Consider the following 23,358-nt stretch of genomic DNA (forward strand, 5'->3'; position numbering starts at 1 on the left):
TAAATCCAACCGTCCCCAGCGTCTTCACGGGAATCGCTTCAAAGCGACCCCTCCGTCCGCGGGCGGTGCCGCCGGCCGCCGCCAGAGGGCGGCAGCGAACAGCTCACCTGGCGGCAGCGAGCAGCTCACCTGGCGGCAGCGAGCAGCTCACCTGACGGCAGCGAACAGCTCACCTGGCGGCAGCGAACAGCTCACCTGGCGGCTGAGAACAGCCCACCTGGCGGCAGCGAGCAGCCCACCTGGCGGCAGCGAGCAGCCCACCTGGCGGCAGAGAACAGCTCACCTGACGGCAGAGAACAGCTCACCTGGCGGCAGCGAGCAGCCCACCTGGCGGCAGAGAACAGCTCACCTGGCGGCTGAGAACAGCCCACCTGGCGGCTGAGAACAGCCCACCTGGCGGCAGAGAACAGCCCACCTGGCGGCAGAGAACAGCTCACCTGGCGGCAGAGAACAGCTCACCTGGCGGCAGCGAGCAGCTCACCTGACGGCTGAGAACAGCTCACCTGGCAGCAGCGAACAGCTCACCTGGCAGCTGAGAACAGCCCATCTGGCGGCAGCGAGCAGCTCACCTGGCGGCAGCGAGCAGCTCACCTGGCGGCTGAGAACAGCTCACCTGGCGGCAGCGAGCAGCTCACCTGGCGGCAGGTGCGGCCTGACGGAGCGGCCGGGAACGGCCGGGAATGGCCGGGAACCGCTGCCCTCGGGTACGTCAGCGGCACTGAGGCATTGTGCCGCCCCCGGGGTAACAGCAGCTCCACCACTGAACACCTGAGGAGAAGCTCTCAGGGACCTTCCAGCCGCTCCTGGGTGTAAGGGTGAGAAACGCAGCAGAGTGATGGGTAACTGAAGTTTAATTCAGTCTAGAAGGGTGACAAAAAGGCCGATGTTCACACAGATCCCCCCATGGATGAAACAAGCACCCGTGGCTTTCACAGCCTGCTCAGCCCCAGCTGCGTGCGTCCCAGCTCTGGGACAAGCAGTGAGGCCCTTGCCACAGGCAGGGAAAGGGCAGCAGGAAAGAAGATGTGGTATTTTGAAAAACTGCTCAGACAACAGGTTCAGGATTCTGAATACATTCTTGAACTTTTATTCTCTCGGTAGGTAAGCAGTGGATTAAAAAACTCAGTAGCAAAACCAGACCAATCTCACATCTTCAGAAACAAACATGTGCATTTGCATGTCAGATTTGGGTGCTGAACTGTAATTCACATCCTGACAGTGGATATGCAAATGACCAAGGAGGAATTAGGCAGTGGGAGCAAACTGCTGCATGTGTCACCATGGCAAATGTGCAACAAACACGTTCAGGTGTTGGCAAAGCCGAGCAGACACTGGGCCATGGAGAACAAATGCAGTGGTAACAGATTCTGAAACAGTGTAATCAGAAGAGAAAAATGGGACAGCTTAATGGCAGCTGTTTGGCACTTCCCAGCAGAGGCTGCTCCAGCCACGTGCAATATTAGTCTTCAGTACCTGGATTAGATTTTGTAGGCTCTTTTTCCTCATGTACGTCCTGCTTTTGCTTTCATTGAAGCTTAAAATTTCCACTGGTGAATTCTGGAGTGTTAGGGACACTTCATAAATTAGGCAAAACAGAAGCTGCTCTTTTCTAAGATTTGAAGCCAAAGTGCCAGCAAGGAGCAACTAACAATTATAGAAACCCAACTGCAACTGGCTTTAGCCAAAGAAAAGAAACTACGATTTCAAATGCAGCTCTGTGCTGCCACAGACCCTCACTTCCCCCAAACCATGCTATAATCAGTACTGTGGATTAGATCCCTTAGTATAAAAACCAAAAAATCCCATAGAACAGAAATCAAGGACTTCTTAAGTGACAAAACTACATTTTCAGAGGTGATTCCCTGTATGTGCAACATCTGTTTCTGTCAAGGTATGTATCTTTTCTGGGTTCAAAATGTGCAAATTCCATAAACTGTTTCTTCCAGTCAGATTCCCTTACTAGTGCTGAAACAAATTCACAGTATAAACTGTCAAGACTCTTCATGCTGTGAATGAATATATTTTTTTATATATATATATAAAAGGTAAAGTGCAATTCATTCTGTTTTGCAGAGCCACACACAGGCCCTCTACTGCAGCGTGTGGTCGCAGCAGGATTTGGGATGGGAAGGAGCCCATCTCCCTTATCAATGTCATCATTTCATGGCAGATGGTTCTGCTCTGCAAGGGGCTGCATGGAGTTTGCTATGCAGTGAAGTCTGAGCAAAAGGTTCTTCCTTCAGCCCACCCAGCCGTCTGACCCTTGTGGGTTTCCCTTCCTGAACAGCAAGAGCAGAGCCGTGGGTTTCACCGAAACCAGGAGCACAGTGTGAAGGTGCAGCCTGGGCCCGGGGAGGCTCAGCGCGCTCCGGCCCCGCTCTGCTGCAGCAGCTCCTGCTCGTCGTCCTCGGAGCCCGAGGGGCCCTGGCGCACCTCCTCGTACCACTTGTTGGTCAGGGTCTTCATCTGGATGCGCCCGTCGTGCAGGTCCTGGGGCAAAGCAAAGCACAGCACACAGCACTGTCACCTGCTGCGAGGTGCCAGGGCTCTGCAGGGCCAGGGCTGCTCACGTCCCTCAGGACATCATCCGCTCCTGCCCTCTGAGCACGCGCTGCCTCCTGCTTCCCAACAGAAAACACTCATCAGCTGCTCGGTCAGCAATTATTGCTACAGATGACACTTTGGATGGCAGGTATTTTCACCTGTGTTCTCTAGACAGCCCTGCTCTGTGTGTTTCAACAATCCTCATGTTGTCTGGAGGGCCTGGCTTTGACTCTCCTCCTCGTGTTCCCAGGGACACTGGGAAGCTTGTGGCCTGCCGTGGTGATTCACATGCTTATTTTTCCAGCCTTTGGTTGCAATCTGGATGACAGCCTGTGCTTTTGGCTACCAACTACAAATCAGATGCTTACTTTGGTTTCTGGTTTTGCAATAAATGACTTTAGTTTTTGTAGGAAAGTGCTGAAATGATACTTTTGAAAAGTACAAAACAAGAGGAAAAACAGTACTTTTGAGCAGGCTAGGAAGATGGAATGTGCACTTACACAAAATTATTTACTCCACAGACAAAATGCTTCCATGGGAAATTGGAAAAACAGTGAATTTTGTGACTAAGGGGCCTCAGATTTCTGAAGCATGGGAGTGAAAAAGTATTTACACTTTGGGGCCACTCAGTGTTAAATTACTGTCAGGTGTTGTTTTGCATTTACAGCCTCAGAGCCTTGTCTCTGGGAAGTGAGCAGTCTGGAAAGCACAGGGTGCAATGTTGGTGCCTATTTCCAAGATAAAAACTGCACTCTGCAGCAACAGCACAGCTCCAGGAGTCACAGGACCACTGACAGTAAGAGGCAGGAACTGTGTGTGACAGCACTTCAAAAACTCTGCCCGAGTGGCAGCAGCTTTTTCTAGCAGCAGCAGCAGCAGCCAGTGACTCCTGCTGCCCTTCATGGTTCCCTGCACGATTAAAGGCAAGCTCAGCAAATCCATACACCAAGTTTAACTGGGGGAGCTCTGAGATGCTCATCTAATCCAAGTTACGGAGCAGCTGCTCGTTACAGCTGCTCTCTCTATGCATGAGCAATGCACAGATGTCCCACTGTCCCTACACGAGTCCTGTGGCTGCACGATGAGCCCTGTGTGGTACTGAGGACAACAACCAACTTGAACAACTTGACCAGTTCCTCTTCTTCAAGAAAATAAGAAAGACTTACTTCTTGTGTGAGTCTTCTGGTGAAGAAAGGATTCAAATACTCGACATCAAGCCGCATAAACCCTTTGAGGTTCTGGCGCTTTATGTACTGGGCTTCATATTCCTCCTCCGTGAGCTCTGACAGATGCTCTGATTCTATGGTGTTTCCCTAGAAGAATCACAAAGATGGGAATAACCTGAGAGAAGTGGCAGTCATCCCACCTCCTTGCTTCAGCCCCTGCTCTGTGGTCTCCCTCATCACAACCAGTTGCCATGCTGGAACAATATGGAAATGATCCCCATCCCAGCCTTGCAGGGCTTAGGACTGTATGAGTCTGCTCAGCTGTTGAATCCCAGAGCCACCTGGCCTCCCTTTCCATGCTGAAAGGGAAAAGACCTCAAATGTTCCATGTTTTGTATTGTCACTATTGCTGAGAACAGGTTTCTACTGTGCAGGTTTTCTCTTGTGAGCTGGACAATGTTTTCATCCAGCAAGCACCACTGCTGTCATTGTCCCACTGAAAATGAGCCTGTCAAACACGCCCTGTCCCTGCACTTCCTTGTGTGGACAGGGCAAGGCAATTCTGAAGACTACAATCAACCTCATGCAAAGAGAAAATGTTCTTAAGATCCTCCAGAACAATACCCTGCATATACTCTTCAATGGTTTAGAGAAAAACAGGCAAAAAATGTTCTGTGATACTTTTTATTCTCATCTTTTGCACAAGAGGTTCCAGAGTGGCTTTTGGCTTTGTCAGATCTCTTGCTTTGCCAGAAATTACTTTATTTTAAAGTCCAGTCAGAGAAGGGCTATTATTATGACCCTCTCATGGCCTTTGAATTTTTCAAAATAATTTCCATCTGCCTTTTATGATTAATTTCCACCTCACACTGTACCAACTACTTTCTCTCTGTATATGACTCAATCTGCTATTATCTGCTTTTCCAGGGATTACTTTAATTTATATAGATCAACCTGTAATTGGATTGAATTAAGAGACTATTTCTCCTCCCCTTCTCCAAACACATATTTTGTACAAACACTAACCAAACTCTGTCTTTGGGATATTTTAAAATTATATTGCTTGGCTTTGTCCTACTACCTTGGCTTCTTCTACTGCCTTCATCTTACTTTTTAGTAAAAAATCATGTACTAGTCCTGAAAAATGTCTAAACTGAAAAAAACCCCCACCAAACCCCAGTGATGCTCTGAATGAAACCCCAAACAAACCATCTTCTCTGTCTTGCTAAGATTGACGTCCTTCTTGCTCCTCTTGCGTGGCTTGGAGTCCTCGATGTCCACGAGCCGGATCAGGGGCATGGTTCCCCCTCCCAGCAGCAGGATGGTGAAGAGCACGATGATGATGGTCGTGGTGCCGATGAGCTGCCGCTTCTCGATGGGCTCCAGGCCCAGGTGGAGGCTGAGGGCATAGGGAATGGCACCACGTAATCCTCAGGGGAGAGAACAGGGCAGCAAGGGAGAGTCAACCAACAGCAACGCCTGAGCACCCGGAGAACCCAGCAGCAATTCTGCACCCTCTCAAGGGTCTCTACACTCCTGTGCCCGTTACCCACCACTTGGCTGCCACCCTAAAACAAGCCTGTGCCTTTCAGACACTGCTGTTCAAACCGTGGAGCTGTTGGGCCTAGGGAGACAAGCAGCCTCCACGCAGAAAAGCTCTCGTGGGGCTCCAGCACAAAGGGGAAAGAGAACATTTCCTTGCACTTGGGTTTCAGAATAACCCAAATGTTCAGCTGAGTTTTTATCAACCAATGAAAAACCAGTTCCTCCTTGAGTGGGCCACACAGTGAAAGAGATAAAACGTTTTTTCTGGTTCTCAGTATTCTGAGCTTTAACTTACCACTAAACCACATGATAAACATCATTTTGGGAGTGATTTTATGATCACGGAAAAAGTTGAGTAGGTAGGAAAGTGGAAAAATATTCACTGCTCTACCAAAGAGAACCAGCACCTGAAAAACAGAAATAAAAGCAAAAGACCATTTGATGTGTTACATCCACGAGGCCCCAGTTGCAGCTGCTTTTACAGGGGAAGGTGAATATGCTCTTTCTGCTCACAGGCAGGTGTTCTGCTCCATCAACAGAGAGAACCCCTCAGCACAGGGCATTGTGGAATTTTGCTCCTGAAGTATTTTCTCTGCTTAACTGAAACTAAATCAGACCTGTCACTGATGGAGACCAGGCAGCTTTACTTATGATAAACAAATGGAACCCAGGAGGCATTCCAGGGAGACTACTTTGGGTAAAAGTGCTCCTCAGCTCAGTCACTCAGCTCCTTTAATCATTCCCCTGGTGCAGCAGGCAATAAGGTATTTCTATTGTCTCCCTGTGGCCCAGTTGCTCAGAAAGGCCAGGAGCCAAACAAATAGCACGTCAGCCTGTTTCTCAACATGTCCCTGGCTATGGCTGTAAAACATACCCCACACTGAAGCAACACTTTTGAGAGCAGAAAAGAAAAAAAAAGCAGACTGTTGATTTAATGGCAAACGATTAACAAACACAGAGAAAACTTTAACTCAGAGAAGGGCAAGGTTTTCTCAGAGCATTGTTTTTAAGCTCCACTACAAACAGACCTTGATAAGGTAAATATCCTAGAATTAGTCAGCAGGATCCTTGAAGGGCTGTGCTGTTTTCCTTTATGAATCACCCCAAAATTACACAATTTGCATTACACCTGAGAGAGCGATGCCACACAGAAGGAAGTGTAACACCTTAGATATATATTAGACAGGGAAGTTGTGTGCAATGCAGGCAGAGCAGTTCCCTGTGCTCTGGGGAAGCTGTAGATAACAATCCTTCCCTTGAACCACGCACTGAATGGGCCAGTGTACACTGCTGTACACAACTGGAAATGGAGCCACATTGCCCTCCCTGGACTCTGCAAAAGGGAACACACTTCTCATGCTGATATTAACCATTATAATGGCAAGTCCCATGTGAAACATAATTCACAGAGTCGCTGCACCAAGGCACACTGAAATCGGTTTAAAGACAAAGAATTAGGAAAGGAGACAGAGAATTTTTTATAAAAACCTATAAATCATAACAATTATTCTAAAATTTTTTAACTGTAAGGTGTTTCCCACTTCCCCAATACCAAAAATGCATCTAAAAAGATATGGAAGAAAGTAAATACCTACTATGCACCAGATGACAAAGGACATTTCAAACTTGTGAGGAAAACTAAAAATTGACAGGCCAAGAAATGCAAAAACACACGTTTCTGAAAAAGAGAAATTACATTTAAATAAACAATTCTAGAAAACCTTTTCTACTCCTGTTATTAATTACTACATACGGTACATAAAATGGGATTTCCTGACCAAACCCTGGACAGCTGCTGGTGCTCACTAAGGAGTGGTTAAGTTCCCTCTGCAGCAAAGCCACCCCCTGATCACACTGCAACCTCCTGCAAACAATACAGAATTCATTCATGGCAGCCCCCAGAAATCAGGGACATGTTTGTAATGCAGGAACATGTCATTTCTCCAAAGGTTTGGTTTGCAAAAGGAACTGGAAAGGCTCTAGGACTGAGTTGCTTGTACCACTACCTCCAAAAATCTCCGTATGTGAGGTTACTGTTTTTGCAAGTAGCTTTTTATATAAAAAAACATAAAACAATACCACTCAACCCCCATCTCCTGGAACTAAAAACAGACTAGAGGAAGACACGAGTCAGAGATCTCTATTTGGCCATCAATCTTATGGCAGATCCTAGCAGGAGCCTGCAGGATGGGAGAGAGATTTACTGCATGTTTTATCCAGTGTGGCAGGAAAGGTGACTTTTGAGTGCCTTCCAGCCTCCACTCTCGGGAATTCCTCTCTTAAAGACAAGCTCCATTGACACACAAATGCCTGGATGCAAATTCACACCTCTGCTGCTCCCAACAGAATCACCGTTCCATGCAAATGAAATTTGGAACTATTAATACTAGATTTGATAGCAGGCAGCACCTACCACACATGAAAGCAACAGTTCTGAGTGTCTGCTGCATCAGGATCTGTGTCACTGGGGACAGGTTGTGGTGTGTGTAGTGAGACATCACGATGCCAGAGAACAGGATTGCCATGATACCTGTGGGCAAGAACGTGGCAGCCAACAGGAGACTCTGCAAGGATTTACTGCTGAGACCCTCCAGAGTAATCTTCTCACAAGGCAAAACTGCTTCTACAGCAACACCAAGATTTTAACATATCAAACAGTGTGGTCAGAACTCACCTGAGAGTGAGATCCCTTCTGCAAGTCCATAAGGAAGGTAGGCAAAGATAATCATCATCCCAAATTCTAGGGAAGGTGTCTTCCTTAAATCAATGTGCTTTAGTACGTACACATGGAAAAGTTATGGAAAAAGTAAATTATAAAAGAAAGAAATACTTTGATGTGTTCATTCCATTACAAAAAAAAAAAAAAAAAAAAAAAAAAAAAAGATTATGCTTAATGTACTTCTCTACTGAATAGCCATTAAAATCTACATATTGGCCTTCAACTCAAGAATGGAAAGATTAGTAATTTCTTATGAGAGGAATGTTTCTCATAGAAGCTACTGCTGGTAGAAGTCTGTCAGAAGACAGAGCTAGAGACAAAAAAAGATCTCTTATTGATGTTCCTCTACAATACTGATAAAAACAGGTAAATCAAATACTTTTGAGGCACAAGTAACTGTAAAAGACAAATAAGCTGCTCTTCTCTTTCACTTAGTATAATTTAGATATGAGTCAAAGAAGTGTTGAACATCTGTCTCCCTCTTTTGTTGTGATGTATGGAATAATTTCAAAGTTTGCTGAATTAGGCTGATGAATCAAAAGGGGAAATAAGTCTGTATTTAATCAAACACTCTATTCCTCTTGTTTACAAAAAAACTGTTTGGCAGTGCGTCCCAGCTGATACAGGTACAGCTGTACAGCCCTGAGCTCACACAGTGAAGTCAGAGCTAGCATTAAACAAGCCCAAAAAGTAACAAAGGTGTCTGGGCTGCAGCAAACAGCCTCCCTGATCTCAGCAGAGCAGCTCCTGGGCTGTTTAGCAACCAATTCATGGCAGTGGAAGAGGCAAAATATAACCCAGGGTAAATCCAAACAGAACAGTGTCTGCATTCAGCTGCCTGCACATGATCCATAGGGACAAACGAGCTGGGCTGACTCAAAGGCCCCCGGGAAAAGCAGCTTTTATTTCTTTTTAATTAACTGTTTTATGTATGTAAAAAGAAGCCATATGCTTGTTAAAATGGATTGGTATTGAAATGGAATTAATATATTTTGAATTTACAAACCTATTACCGTATCTTATAACACTCCAATGCACATAAGCTATTATACAACATTTCAGACCTTAATTATGTTCATAAAAATTTGATGCCACTTTTAATACACTTCCATGCACACTAACATAAAACCAAAATAATGTCTAATAAGAAATATCCTCTAAGAAATGCTGGAGAAGATGGGAAGAAAAATACTACTAGAATGTTGCAGTTCCCCAATGTATACATATATCTCACCAAAATTAAAAAAGGATATTAATGCAGAAATAAGACCAGTAAGTGTGCCAAGTGCTGCAGAGCCAAAGAACATCTTGAGAAAGTATCCCAGTGCCTGTAGAAAAGTTTGCCATCCACTTACATCTGACATATTTTCCCTTGTCAGACCTTCTGCTGTGCTAGATACAATTCAAAGAGAAATAAAAGGAAATGGTTATACATTCTAAGCCTGTATCTAAAAATATCAAACATCTTTTGAGCATAACAACAAAAAAGACTCCCATTTCTTTGTTGCTACCACTCTTAAAAGGCTTTTACTGTGATATATATAACAAGAGGAATGTCAAAAGACGTTAAATCAAGCCTCAGTGTAATCCCCAAAGGGAAACCTAATTCTGCTAAAAATCCAGCCTTGCTCCTCTGAAGAATCCCAGAATGGCGTAAATAGGCTATGGTGATGCCCAGTATTTGAAAACAACCTTCCAACTTGGAAAAGGAAAAGAAAACACATTTTACAGTGGTAAAAACTCATGTGATCCTCTGAGAAGAACAAATGAACAGGAAGAACTCTCATCAAATATTTAGGTGTGGATGGGAGACAAGAAGGTCACTGAAGGAAAACAAAGCAGCTCTTTACAGGAAAGGAGAGAAACCTCTTTGAATTTCAGGAGTGTATTTCATGAAAATTCTCTGCAAAGAACACACAGATTCTAGCTAGTGTTTTCTTTGGCTGCTTTTAGCCTTCAGTATCTTCCCTGAAAGCACCACAACTGTAATAAAAGCAATTAATTCATTAGAAGATTACTCAGACTTCACTACCTGCTTGGCACAGCTGTTCCTTCTATACATTCACAGTCACATCTACTGGCTTCAGCAGTAAGATGAAGATATATCTATGCATTCTTTACTCTTTCAGCTTATCACAGGCACAAGATAAGGATACTGGATGTTTCCCATGGTAGCCCCAGCATAAACACAACCCCACTGCATGGACATGCTGTATTCCTCCCCAGCCACAGCAGGACTCTGGCACAAGCCAATGGCACGGAGAGAGCAGCTCTGGGAAGGTGAACATTTCTGTGCCTGACAGGTGACATGTGGGGCTCCTGCTGCCACACCCTCAGATGGAAAGAGAACTGACAATAATGCAATCAGAAAGCAATCAATTGTCTAGGGTCAATGAGATAAGGCACTGAGGCAGGGGTAATGAGGCAACTGCCTCTTTACTGCCTTCTGTCCGTGCAGTTCACGTTACACATTGCTTTTTACACAGAAGCACCAAACAAGATTCAGCTTTACCCCTGAAATACACAATTTGTTCCAAAGGAAGATGGAAGAGTAGACCAAAACACTAACAGAAAATGATGTAGTTACTGTTTCCATAAACATGTGTGGCTCCAGTGCACTTACTTGGTCAGGACAATTGAGACTGCATCGTTGAGAATACTTTCTCCAAAAACCAACATGTTAAGCACAGGATCCACATTAAGGGCATTGAAAATGGCAATAGTAGCCACGGGGTCAACTGCAGATATTAAAGAGCCGAAAGCAAAACTGGGAGAACACAAAAGAGGAAACTGGATGAAAGAAAAGCACCTACTTAGTATCTTACATGAACAACAGTAACAAAGCCCATTTGTGTTACAGTTTCTACACAGTGATAAGAAAGTACTTTCTTTCCAGTCATAAGAACTCGGCCACTTGCCAGGTTCTTGAAAAATTTACATTATTGATACTGAAAAACTTATTCTGTCCTTTAAGAGAGGATGTGGACAAGGAAGTTATACCCTTATCACATATATTAATAATACCTACTAATCTAGGTTTACAGATCTTAAAAGTTTGGTTAAAATACCCAGTATCTCTCTAAAGAAATCACTGAGCACAGAACAGAATAGACTAGAATGTAAAATAATGGAATATAATACAGTACTGTTTGGAAATAAGGATGTAACCAACAGGGTATAGAAGTGTTCCATCTATTTCTCAGTCTCATATACAATGTTGAATCTCAGCAGTCTAAACACTGACCAAAAGAGGTGGCCAGCTGTAGTGCATTTCCCACCTGCAGCTCTCCTGAAGAAAGCTTTATTTCATATACTACACCATTTCCCCAAGAGCTTACCTGTCTGTCATGTTGAGTTTATAAATTACATCAGCCTGAAAGAATAGGTAGAACATAATCACAATTAGCTGTGGTGTTCTTCTGTTCTTAAAAACCAAACTATTCATCAAATCCTGAGTTCATTATGAAGAAAAAAATCACAGTAATGATGTTGTCCAGTTTAACACTGCCCTCCAACAGTAATCTACTGCTACAATTCTGGTCACCCAAGATCAGGGAACTAGAGCAGAGTAACCAAGACATTCAGAGGAAGAGAAATCTGAGTGGCAAAGAGGAAAGTATAGGATGTTTGGCCTTCCAGAATGAAGTCGGAGAGAAAAGATAAATATCTGTGTCTACATGTAACCAATGGGAAACACCAAACCACAGAAGCAAAAAAAAAAAAAAAAAAAAATCAAAAAACAATTGTAGAGTATAAGATGGCTCTAGAGAACACAGGTTTTGGAACAGCCTTCCAAGAACAAGACTGTGGAAGTCAGAAAAAAGTAAAACTCACGTCCTAATTGCTTTTCCCATGACACATGCTGGGTCACAGAGTCACAGAGCTCAGGTTGGGAGGGAACCCTGAGGTCACCTTCCCTCCCCTCCTGCTCCACAGGGCCCTTGGAACACGTTACCCAGGATCGTGTCCCGAGAGCTTTGGAGTACTCCCAGGGAGGGAGACTCCACAGCAATATCCATGGAAGGGGGTGTCTAACACTGCCTTTGTGAGAGCAGAGAACTGCATTTGTGACCCAGGAATTCACTTTCACTCTATTTGTCTGCTCTTGAAAAAGGGACTTTCAAACAACCAGCCAGATAAACTTAAGTGCTTCAAAGCAGTCTTACCCGGCCCAGGAAATAGATTCCTCCACCTACAATGAAAGCTGATATTGCAGTGCCAAATACTGAGAACAGAATGATGGAACCAATGTTCTGAAAAAAATTACCCTGGAACACAGTAATAAAACAAGTAAATTAGTACAAATGGCCTGAGGGAAAACTCATGTTTGGGTTTCCATTTAATTAGATTCTAACCCACAACTGGGTTTCTAATTACAAAGGCTCAGTTTGGTTCCAGGTACCCCAGGACACACATCCACAGCATCTGCCTAGAGAGACTGCAGCTCTCTTGAGGACAACAGCAATTCCTCTGATTCCCAGGACTGATTCCCAGTCTGGCACCATAACAAGAACCCAGTCCTCAGGCAAACAGCTGGATATCCACCAGCACTTAGACATATTCCCCACCTGGCAAAAGTGTAAGTTAATCCCTCTGCTGGAGCTAGGGCATGTGAAAAAGGCTTGTACACTTCCCAGCTGCTAGTCCATTGCCTGTGATTTCATATGAGAAGGTCTCCAGTGCTGGCAGCAGCTCCTGGCATCAGCATGGCCTCTGTTCCCTCCCTCTCCTGGAGCACAGCTGGAGCAGAAGGGCTGCACAAGGGAGCACCAAACCCCTCGGCCAGCACGAGAGCTGTGAGAAATGCCCATGGAAACACGGGCCCCCAGCAAGGGTCACAGCCTTACACACATTTTCCTCTTCTTCAGCTGTGGAGTGACCCCACCTTTCCCACTTCTGATCTTACACCTTCCCACTTCTCCTCCTTCACAGCAGCCCTTGTACAGCTCTGGTGAGGTAAGAAACCTCTCCAGCCAAGGAAAACCTCGCCTGTGCTGTACCCAACACCTTGCCAGCACTCAGCTATCAGCAACAAGCTACACTCCCTGCACTCTGGGTTGAAGAGGTTTAAATTTTGCACTCTCCATTCCCTAATGATTAATATAATGGAATTTAATGCAATTATCCTAAGCTTCATGGAGATAACTAAAAGCAGAATCAGTTCCAAACAAAACCTCAACATCCAAAATGAGTGTCTGGCAGGGGCTGACCTTGTGCAGTGAATATCCAGATTCAAATATAATAGGTGGAAGCAAAAGCAGAAAAAACATATTTGGACGAAACATTTCTTCTTCCTGCAAAAACAAACCATTATAATTTCAGGGATATCATCATTATTGAAATAACATCAAATCTTCCAAAAGAAAAGCTATTAAAAAATAGTGATGGAAAATGAAAAATCTTTCTCCCTTCTTATCATGAAGTAGAAGACTGAAGAACAGTAGACTATTCCAGGGCTGCTACTTCTATTGGTCTTTTTCAATTCAGTGATAGAAAATTAGGAGTTACTTATTTTAAATTATTGTCTCCAAAAAAGATGCATAGGAAACAGGTTATTTATGGTAAAGGAAAAATCTTTTGTTTCCACAAAAAGTATTCCCACTTTATCTGAGAGTCTGGAAATCTGTAAGGACTGCCAAGGAACAGTGACCAATTTGAACAGAACAGGTTAATTGGGACCAAGCATTTTTTCTGGAAAACTCATCACCTGACAAGAAAATCACATCATCAGCCCAGTGCCCCTGCAGGTGACCAGGCTCAGGTGACACACCCCTGAGGGGCCTGAGGCTGGATTCTTCTCAGCAAATGTAATTTCTGCCTGAATTGAATGGTACTATTCTGATGGTTCCTTTCTGCCATCACAGTGATATAAATGGAACCCACCATGAGGTAAGATGCTATTTTTTTGTGTCCTCAGTCTTTGTCACTTATCTCATCCCCTGGCTAACACTGCTCATGCTGTACCCCCAGCCTGGCACCCTGGTTTTTCTGCTGACAGAGCAGGCACAGAAGGCAACTGAATCCCAGCTGAGGGGCCAGTCTCTTCACCCACCTGTTTCCTTTCTCCTGTCACATCAGAGCTGTCACCTCCACAAGCACCAATTAACTTGTTTAAACCCAGGGCAAACAGCTGATGGACTGTTCTGTTCTAACACCAGCTTTCAAAACAGAGGTACTAATCTCTTTAAAGTCTCCTTCCTGCCTGTACCACTGATAATCATCTTAAAGGATTTGGGGGGGCTTAGAAAACAAACCTCATCCTTTGGAGAGAAATGCTGCAGCCCCTGAGTGTGCACACACAGCCCTGAGTCAGTGGCTGCCACTGCCTGCTCCTGTCACTGCCAGCAGCACTGCCACTGCCACTGCCAGCACTGCAACTGCACCACAGCAAACCCACAGGGCTGGGCCACTGCACCCCATGAAAGCCCTGAAACCAGAGCTGGACAAGGAATCGGGAACAATGGAAAGGAAGCCCTGTGTTTGTGCTGCACGGAAGCAGAGGAAAATAAAACAGGAGGACTCTGACTATCAGCTGTGCTAGCCAAGAACTACCAGCAAGCACAAGGTCTTAGTGGTGAACCTGAACGAACACTTAGTAAGGCGTGGTCACTAGAAATGACAGAGCAAAGTGTTCAGGGCAGGGATATGATCCAAGATTTGCTTTGTACAGGGATACAGCCTGCAGTTAAATATTTCATTTTTCATCTTATCAGATAAACAAAAGATATTTAGTACATTTGGAACCATTTATAACCACGTTATAAAGTCCATAATTATTGATTAGAAAATTTCACATCTAACATTACAACAGCCTATGTTAAAACATAAGCTTTATTACAGTTAAAATAACTCAAATAAGTAAAAAATAATGTGATATCTGTGGCCTTCCACCTTGGCTGACAACACGAGCAAGCACAGCTCCCCAGTGCCTCCCAAGATGTGACCAACACTTCCCAGAAAACCCCCATGTAATTCATCAGCTCTGATCAGTATTTGCCATGTTTAGAGAACAAGTACTCCTATCAGAGCATGAAGCTTTCTTTTTCCTTCTTATGTGCATGATCGTACTCAGGTTATTTAATCCATAAGAAACCAATTTAAAATGCTGATCTTGTGGCCATTGATTTTCAATTTTAAGTCAAATCCAGTTGACACAAATCATGAATGAAAAAGCACTAACTACTGCAGCCCCCACTGCTTCTAATGACTCCATATGTAAAAATGAAATATTACAACACAACTGCTGAGCTTTGTAATTGTTTAAACAAGTGTTCACGGAACCAGTGTAGTTAGTTGACAAAAAAAAAGCGTAATATGTAGTCCAAAAGCTACATCAGATTGAAAATCTATGCATTTTAATGTATTTCAACTAAGGAGAAAAAGATCTTTCTTTAGGGCAATAACTGCCAAGAAATATAAAACTGCAAGCTAGGATTAAAATCCACTACTTAGACCAAGATGTTCAGCTGGCTGATAAAAATCCTGTTTAGAACTGGCAATTCAAATCACTGTGACTTCAATCAGTTCACTGGTCTACTAAATTATTTGGTGCTGTGAAACAAAATCACAGTTTAAATGCTGCAAGATTTTAAATTAAAGCAGGAATAGTGAAGAGTTCATTGCTTTGTTAATGTGGATGAACAGTAGGAGGCAAAATCCTTGCTTCACTGGAGACTTCAGCTCTTGAAGAAACTTCTGCCAGGACTTCCCCCTAAAACATCAAGTATTACAAAGCCTTTCTCGTAAGATTTAGAGATTTTTCTACAATTAAAAATTAATTGTTACAACTATACCTTCCAGTTGGCCAGCTTTTGAGCCTCTATGATTTTTATAAAAGCTCCCATAAGGATACCTAGGAAAGAATAAGAAAACATTCTGAAATAGCAACAAAATGTGTCACTGTTTATCAGCTCTCCCAGTTTTACAAGTGAAAACAAGGCAAAACATAGTGCAGCAAGTTAGTTTCATTCCCAAACCATGAAAACACTGAGTGGTTTTGGGTTTAATCCCCAAATACCCAGTTTCCAATACATTACATAACTGCAAAGTTTCCCTGCACAACAGATTGTCTCTTGGGATATCCCAACTCCAAACAGACCTACTGAGAGTGTGATGCTCACTGGTTCAGAAAGATAACAGGCTTAACTACTCAAAACCATTTCTCATCTAAGCTGCACTCAAATGAAATTTCACCTTTCTTGCTGAAGAATCAGGAAGTTATGAGTTAGGCATCTGTGCTTCATGTCACTTCAATATTATTTGCAGTTAAAACAGCTTAAATGAAATCAGTCTTCTCCACAGAAGTGAATTTTGTTTGAATGAAATCATAGCACTTTCTGGCAATGAAGAAGGTAACAAACTCTGTTCAGGGTGGAGATGCTGTCAGAACTATTTTCCAAATGAATTACACACTGTTTTATGTCATGTAGAAATAATGTGAATACAGAAGATAGGATTTTATCAAGGCTGCTGCAAACTCAGTGGTTAAAGGTTATTGCACTCGTTCCTCCTATACATCTTCAAACATAAAACTGTAACAAGATTCCTTCTGGAAGTCATGAAGATAACTCATGAACTGTCATTAATTGTTTTCAAGGAGTTATAGGGAACTTGTCTTTAGCCAGATTTCAGATCTGTGTTTCTGCACAGTTGCATTTTGTAATTTACAGAATTGAGACTTCACAGTCAAACACTGGGACAGAAGTCAAACACTCCAAATGAAAGGTACAGAGTGTCTGAGAAGCTTGAAGTATGCTTTCCTGTAACTCATGTTAAGTGTGCTTTTCTGTAACTCATGAGACCTCCTCTCATGCTGTAGCTAACAAAAGAGTCTCACAAAGAGAATCACATGGATTACTGCTGATGGATGTGTCACACACACAAAGCCATGAGGCCTAAGCCTTCTTTTATACAGAAATCTGGGAAAGCATCGGTCCCAGAGGGTAGAAATAATTGCTCCATGAAATGGTTTCTATGGAAAGGAAGAGGAAAACATAAATGAAGGAACATCAAAGGTCTGCTGTTCCTTGAAGGACAGAATGCAAATACAGCCACTCACATGCCACATACATTTACAAACTACCCTTCCTTTATTACTAAATGAATGAATGCAGGTTTAGATCAGCTGTTTCTATTAAATCAGGCAGGTCAGTTTTGTCAAGGGGCTAATTAGAAGGGCAAGTCTGTAACAGTTCATCTATACCTCATTTAAAAAAAAATGTATAGGCATTTTCTTATTGCAACCAACCTTTATTTTCCCTGAGAACGTTAAAACTCAGTAACAAATCAAAGAGAAAAAACATTTCTGGAAACTATTTTTACCAACAAAGTTCCAGCAACTTATAAAGATGAGGATCAAAATCCAGCCTCAGAGAATGCACTCCCACCCTGTCCACCAGGAGAGACACACCCTCTAGAAAACATAAACCAGAAGCTTCCGAGCAGCTTAGACAATGGCAGGAAAAACACTTGTGAAAATCATACTTCTCTTCTCTGCTGCCACTTTTATTAGCCTTCAATAACTTCCTGAGAGGATCTGCTTAATTTACAAGTCAAAACAGGACACACCTCACTTCTGGCACTGCTGGCAAAACTGGATACTTGAAAGGCAAGCTGTGCTCTTGCAGCTGTGCAGAGCATTAGCGGGATCAGAGGGTCGCTGAGCAGCTCTGAGCTGGCAGCTCCAGGGATCACACAGGTGCTGGACTCTCACCAGGGCTGAGTACTGCAAATACTGACTGAGCCTATAAACCAACTACACGAGGCTGAAGTGACACAGGACATCTGTTACCTGGGCTGCTCCTGGCTGTGACACCCTGCTGACGCACAGGGATTGCATCTGCTGCTATCACATCACCTCACTGGGGGACAGATTGCTGTGGTCCACCCCAAAACCCAACTGAGCACATTCCTGCACGGCCTCTGACCAGAACAAAAGAGATGGAGCACTGCTCCTTCTGACCCACCCTGAGCAGCAGCAACAGCCCTGGCAAGGAGCTTTCCTGCTTCTTGAGCAGGATTTTGTTGGTGCTCACAGGAGCACAGCACACACCAATACTAAATCCAACAGCTAAAACCCTTCTCCTGCAGCTGAGATGCCAGTAACAAGAAACAGAAAGAGGAGAATGTCTGTGCCCCTGCTGCTCTGCACAGCTCAGCAGGAGCAGGGACACCTCTGCTCTGCACTGCCCAGGATACACAGAATGATTGCAAAAAAATCCCAAACTATGCCAGCAAGAGCAATCACTACACTGCTGCATTTTATATTGGGGATTATGTTTAAATTTAGATTAGCTATTTAACAGCCATGTTAACTAACCTGATCTGAAGCCAAATCCACACCCTGTACTTGGGTTTTTGTGTACAAAGGGGAAGGATACTGAAGGGACAGTGATGTCCTTTTGGCACCTTTCAGGACACAGGGAGATACAAGACATCTCACCTGTCCATGGCAACAACGTAAGGAGGGAAGGAAAGAGAAGCGTGTCAACAGAGAACCAAGCACTGGGTGGGTCCAGCGAGGATGACAAAGTGAGTCAGGATGAGCTGCAGCAGCTCTGATCTGTGCCAGGCACAGAACCATAAAGGCACAAAAGTCTGATGGATGATGCTGCTATGGAGATGAGGGGTGTGTGCAACACCCAGCCCTAGGACAGGATCCTCACCCACCTGTTTGTTCTTCTGTTGAACAGAAATACTGAAACTCACACAGGGCTTTGTAAGTGAATGCTGCTTGAAGCTCCAAAATCTGTGAGAAACATGATGTGGTCTCCAGCACAGTGTTATCTACAAATCCAGGGAGTCACACTGCTGGAAAACATGCTTCTCTTTCTGCCAAGTAACAGCTCCAAGCTCTTCTCAATCTAGCACCCGAGATGCAAGGAGATCCCTGCTTTCCAGGAAGCATAACTTACTGACAAACACCAAGAAGCTCACTTGCTCCAATTGAGAAACTGTAAAAATACAGTTAAGAAATATGAGAGAAGGTACCAGCCTAGCCGAAAAAAAAAAAAAAAAATCTACCTGCACAACCAGTAATATGGTCCTTTGAGCTGCCTCAGGATTATAACTAAGCATCTTTGTCTTCTTGCTGTATTTTTAGAGCAACTGTCAGTGAAAGCATCACCAGCAAGAGAAGCAAAAATATCACAGAATCTTATAGACAATTCACAGCTGAAAAACTGGTGCTGGGAACACTCAGAACAGGTTCTTTAAACATCAGACAGAAGTAGGGAAAAGAATGTATTTGGCCTGATTTTCTCCTCATTTACACATTTATAAATCAGGAGCAACAGCATACAAATAAATTAAATTACCCTGACATAAAACTATAGGCTCAGAAATACTCCAAATTTATTCCAAACTAAGTACACACTTGATCTCCATGAAGGGTGACACTCTCATAACTCTAGCCATAGGAAGAGCTCCTGTCATGGTACTGCTGAGACAGTTAAGGATCTGGCAGTCCAGGTGAGTTTTTGGGATAGCTGCAGTCCCCAGCTACATTAAAGTCCCACATTCATAATAAATCAGACATAAATCTGCCAACACCAACATCAACACATGTACCACCTCAAAGGGAAGGCTGGAGCCTCACGACCAGGGAGTGCTGCACATCTTGTCCTACCCTGAGGATGCAAACCAGAGGAAGATGCCAAAGTACTCGGGTAGTGACATCTCTACAGGTGTCATTTTCCTGGGCCAGTCTCTGTGTGTCTGCTCATTTCTTTATTTCTTCAATCAGTTTAACTCTGTGAATTACTTGTTTTCTTCACTGCATCCAGTTTGCTGTATCTTACTAGGGATGGCTAACACACAACAGAGAATTATGTCCAGTGCACACAACTGACAGTGCCTGGATTAACACAAATCCAACATAAAAGTGTCACGGTTACTCACCTAAGGAAACAACAGCCACACTCTCTGGTAAAAAATGAAGCCGGTATTCTATCAGTAAATGCACCAATATGATGCAAATAGCTGTGAAGGGGAAAAAATGGAGATTCAGGAGTGCTGGAAAAGAGTAAAATATACTTTTAAGCAGTATTTTTAAAATACACAAGCAAACTTCTCCTAATGATTTAGTAGACTTCACTCTGGCAATAAACCAAGAAGCACCAATGTAAGCAGTGGCTCCCACCACCATAAATGTTCTAAATCCCTGTGCCTGTGCAAAATCCCACTTCACACAGAGAACCAGAGGAGAAATAAACCACTATGATTTTGAGTTGGCCTATGTCCTCAGACACAGACTACAGTTAACAGAGAGTAACAGACTTTCAGGTCATCATTCACCTATAACAAGAAGACTAAAAAAAATCTTCATGCCACTGGACTGTTCCTCTTGCTGTGCCTGGACTCCAGTCTGAACTGGAAGGATGGGCCTGGGAGGTGTAGGTGCCACCAGCTTGGTCGTAGCAGCCAGCAGAGTGTGGAGGGTGGCATTGATGACTTCATGGGTGGCGTTTGCAGACCTGTCAGGACAATATAATGTGTGATTATAGTGGATGGGAGCAGCACAGCAAAGCCCACTGCAGCCAGGCACACACCAGCCCACCACCAGCCCACACGGAACTCGTACCGGTGACCAACTCCTCACGGCCGTGTTTAAAAGCTCTCTGGTCAGACAAACTCTGGGGGCTCCTGCTCACGGAGCCGACTGCCGCTGAGCGCCTCACGCACCAGCCCCATCCCGCCGTGCGGCGGGCGTCTGACGCCGAGGGCACGACCGGCGCACCCGGGCGAGCGCGGCACGGCCCCGCCGCCGGTGCCAGCGCCTCGGGCCCGGCGGCCCGCGCCCGCCGCCTCCAGCGCCGAGCCCTCGGCACCGCGCGGGGCCTCGGGCCTCGGCACCGCTCAGCGCAACGCTCATCGTACGGCACCGCGCACCGCACCGCACCGCGCACCGAACCGCAAGGCACGGCACGGTACCGCTCATCGTACGGCACCGCGCACCGAACCGCACCGCTCATCGTACGGCACCGCTCATCGTACGGCACCGCGCACCGCACCGCGAGCCGCTCCTGAGGGGACAGGCACCCCCGGCAGGCACGGCACGACACAGCCCGCCCGTGCCCCGCAGCACGAGCGATCCCGGCCGGCACGGCACGGCGCGGCGCGGGACGGGACGGGACGGGATGGAATGGCACGGCCCGGCCCGGCCGTGGCCCGCAGCCCGGGCCGCCCCCGCGGCCCCGCACTCACTCCGCCATCTTGCCGGGCTCGTGCTCCCACGGCGCCCCGCGCGCCGCCGCTTCCGGCGCCGGGGCGGGCACGTCCGGCCGCGCGCGCTGGCTGCGGACCGGCCGCGGGGGCGCGCGCCGCCGGCGCGGCACGTGACAGCGGGCCCGGCACGGCGCCCCCTGGCGGCGGGGCAGCGGCTGCAGCGCCGCCATTGCGCCCGGTCCCCAGAGCCGCCATCGTGTCCTGTCCCTCAGAGCTGCCATCGTGTCCTGTCCCTCAGAGCCGCCATCGTGTCCTGTCCCTCAGAGCCGCCATCGTGCCCTGTCCCCAGAGTCAGCATCGTGCCCTGTCCCTCAGAGCCGCCATCGTGTCCTGTCCCTCAGAGCTGCCATCGTACCCTGTCCCTCAGAGCCGCCATCGTGTCCTGTCCCTCAGAGCTGCCATCGTGTCCTGTCCCTCAGAGCTGCCATCGTGCCCTGTCCCCAGAGTCAGCATCGTGCCCTGTCCCTCAGAGCCGCCATCGTGTCCTGTCCCTCAGAGCCGCCATCGTGTCCTGTCCCTCAGAGCCGCCATCGTGCCCTGTCCCCAGAGTCAGCATCGTGCCCTGTCCCTCAGAGCCGCCATCGTGTCCTGTCCCTCAGAGCTGCCATTGTGCCCTATCCCCAGAGCCGCCATCGTGTCCTGTCCCTCAGAGCCGCCATCGTGTCCTGTCCCTCAGAGCTGCCATCGTGTCCTGTCCCTCAGAGCCGCCATCGTGTCCTGTCCCTCAGAGCTGCCATCGTGCCCTGTCCCCAGAGTCAGCATCATGTCCTGTCCCCAGAGCTGCCATCGTGTCCTGTCCCTCAGAGCTGCCATCGTGTCCTGTCCCTCAGAGCCGCCATCGTGTCCTGTCCCTCAGAGCTGCCATCGTGCCCTGTCCCTCAGAGCCGCCATCGTGTCCTGTCCCTCAGAGCCGCCATCGTGCCCTGTCCCTCAGAGCCGCCATCGTGTCCTGTCCCTCAGAGCCGCCATCGTGTCCTGTCCCTCAGAGCCGCCATCGTGCCCTGTCCCTCAGAGCTGCCATCGTGCCCGGTCCCCAGAGTCAGCATCGTGTCCTGTCCCTCAGAGCTGCCATCGTGCCCTGTCCCTCAGAGCCACCATCGTGTCCTGTCCCTCAGAGCTGCCATCGTGTCCTGTCCCTCAGAGCTGCCATCGTGTCCTGTCCCCAGAGCCGCCATCGTGTCCTGTCCCTCAGAGCTGCCATCGTGCCCTGTCCCTCAGAGCCACCATCGTGTCCTGTCCCTCAGAGCCACCATCGTGTCCTGTCCCCAGAGTCAGCATCGTGTCCTGTCCCCAGAGCCGCCATCGTGTCCTGTCCCCAGAGCTGCCATCGTGTCCTGTCCCTCAGAGCCGCCATCGTGTCCTGAACCTCAGAGCCACCATCCATCCATCATCCATCATCCATCCATCCATCCATCCATCCATCCATCCATCCATCCATCATCCATCCATCCATCATCCATCCATGGATCCATCCATCATCCATCATCCATCCAGTGCAAGTCTGAGGTGCTGGACTGACAGGGACCTGGCACAGTGTACAACAGCATTGCACGCATTTCTTTGATTTCTGGTTTGACTAGCTCAGGAAATAAAAGGGGAGCTGTACAAACACACTTATTGAATACCTCAGATTGTTTTAAAGGCCCTCTGAAATATCAGCTGTGAACTTAGTCAAATGAAATTTCAGATTTATGACAGAGACACTGACACTCATTTACTTAAAAGTGAAAGCCACCTGAATAGGTATGAACATGCCTGAAGTTTAAAAACCAGGGCAGTAGCTGTTTTTCTCCGTGTTACTGGCAGGGCAGAGCTGAAGAATGTCTGGTTTCATGTTGACAGACTGAACCTACACCTCCTTTGCTCATCTGATGTGGTTTTGTTGTGACCTACTTAGATAGTCTTACCGCAGTTCTGACCAAGGTGGTTTTTTCCCACACCGGCTAATTTCCGATGATCTGCAGTTTGCTAATCCCATCTGCTTTAACTCATTCTCTGCATCCCAGTAGCATTTGGGACAGAGTTCATGGCTTCAGCCGAGGCACAGCTCACAGGTGCCAGTGAAAAATGAGACTGGCACTTTGCAAAGTGGTACAAGCTGATTTCCAGAGTCATATGCACATCTTCCTCCACTTGGAAACAGCAGGGCTGCAGGCCTCC

The 23,358-nt window shown here is 46.2% G+C and overlaps 1 protein-coding gene across 2 annotated transcripts; it reads right to left on the bottom strand.

The window, feature by feature from the left end:
• Positions 1 to 1,057: 1,057 nt before the first annotated feature.
• On the bottom strand, positions 1,058 to 21,258 carry SLC9A8 (solute carrier family 9 member A8). 2 transcript variants are annotated; one of them, XM_053958725.1, is made up of 16 exons: positions 21,178 to 21,258; positions 20,269 to 20,447; positions 19,873 to 19,953; positions 15,768 to 15,826; positions 13,185 to 13,268; positions 12,141 to 12,242; positions 11,313 to 11,347; positions 10,598 to 10,741; positions 9,228 to 9,366; positions 7,930 to 8,035; positions 7,669 to 7,785; positions 6,851 to 6,933; positions 5,551 to 5,662; positions 4,920 to 5,140; positions 3,711 to 3,857; positions 1,058 to 2,490 (listed from the first exon to the last, which is right to left on the bottom strand). In XM_053958725.1, exons 1-16 carry the CDS (start codon positions 21,183 to 21,185, stop codon positions 2,359 to 2,361), a joined length of 1,749 nt encoding a protein of 582 aa, XP_053814700.1. In that variant the 5' UTR covers positions 21,186 to 21,258; the 3' UTR covers positions 1,058 to 2,358. The 2 variants fall into 2 exon arrangements, with proteins under 2 accessions (XP_053814700.1, XP_053814701.1); XM_053958726.1 differs by lacking the exon at positions 21,178 to 21,258 and adding an exon at positions 20,555 to 20,738.
• Between the last annotated feature and the right edge of the window lie 2,100 nt (positions 21,259 to 23,358).

Source organism: Vidua chalybeata, chromosome 17 (genome assembly GCF_026979565.1).
Source record: "Vidua chalybeata isolate OUT-0048 chromosome 17, bVidCha1 merged haplotype, whole genome shotgun sequence".
Taxonomy (NCBI): Eukaryota; Metazoa; Chordata; class Aves; order Passeriformes; family Viduidae; genus Vidua; species Vidua chalybeata.

Excerpts from the sequence above, each read along its gene's own strand:
- SLC9A8 (XM_053958725.1), bottom strand. Across the intron at positions 13,269-15,767 it reads AAAAGCTGGCCAACTGGAAG|GAAGAAGAAATGTTTCGTCC; the intron begins GTATAGTTGTAA and ends TTGTTTTTGCAG. Across the intron at positions 6,934-7,668 it reads AACTGTTGCTTTCATGTGTG|AAACGTGTGTTTTTGCATTT; the intron begins GTAGGTGCTGCC and ends TCTCTTTTTCAG.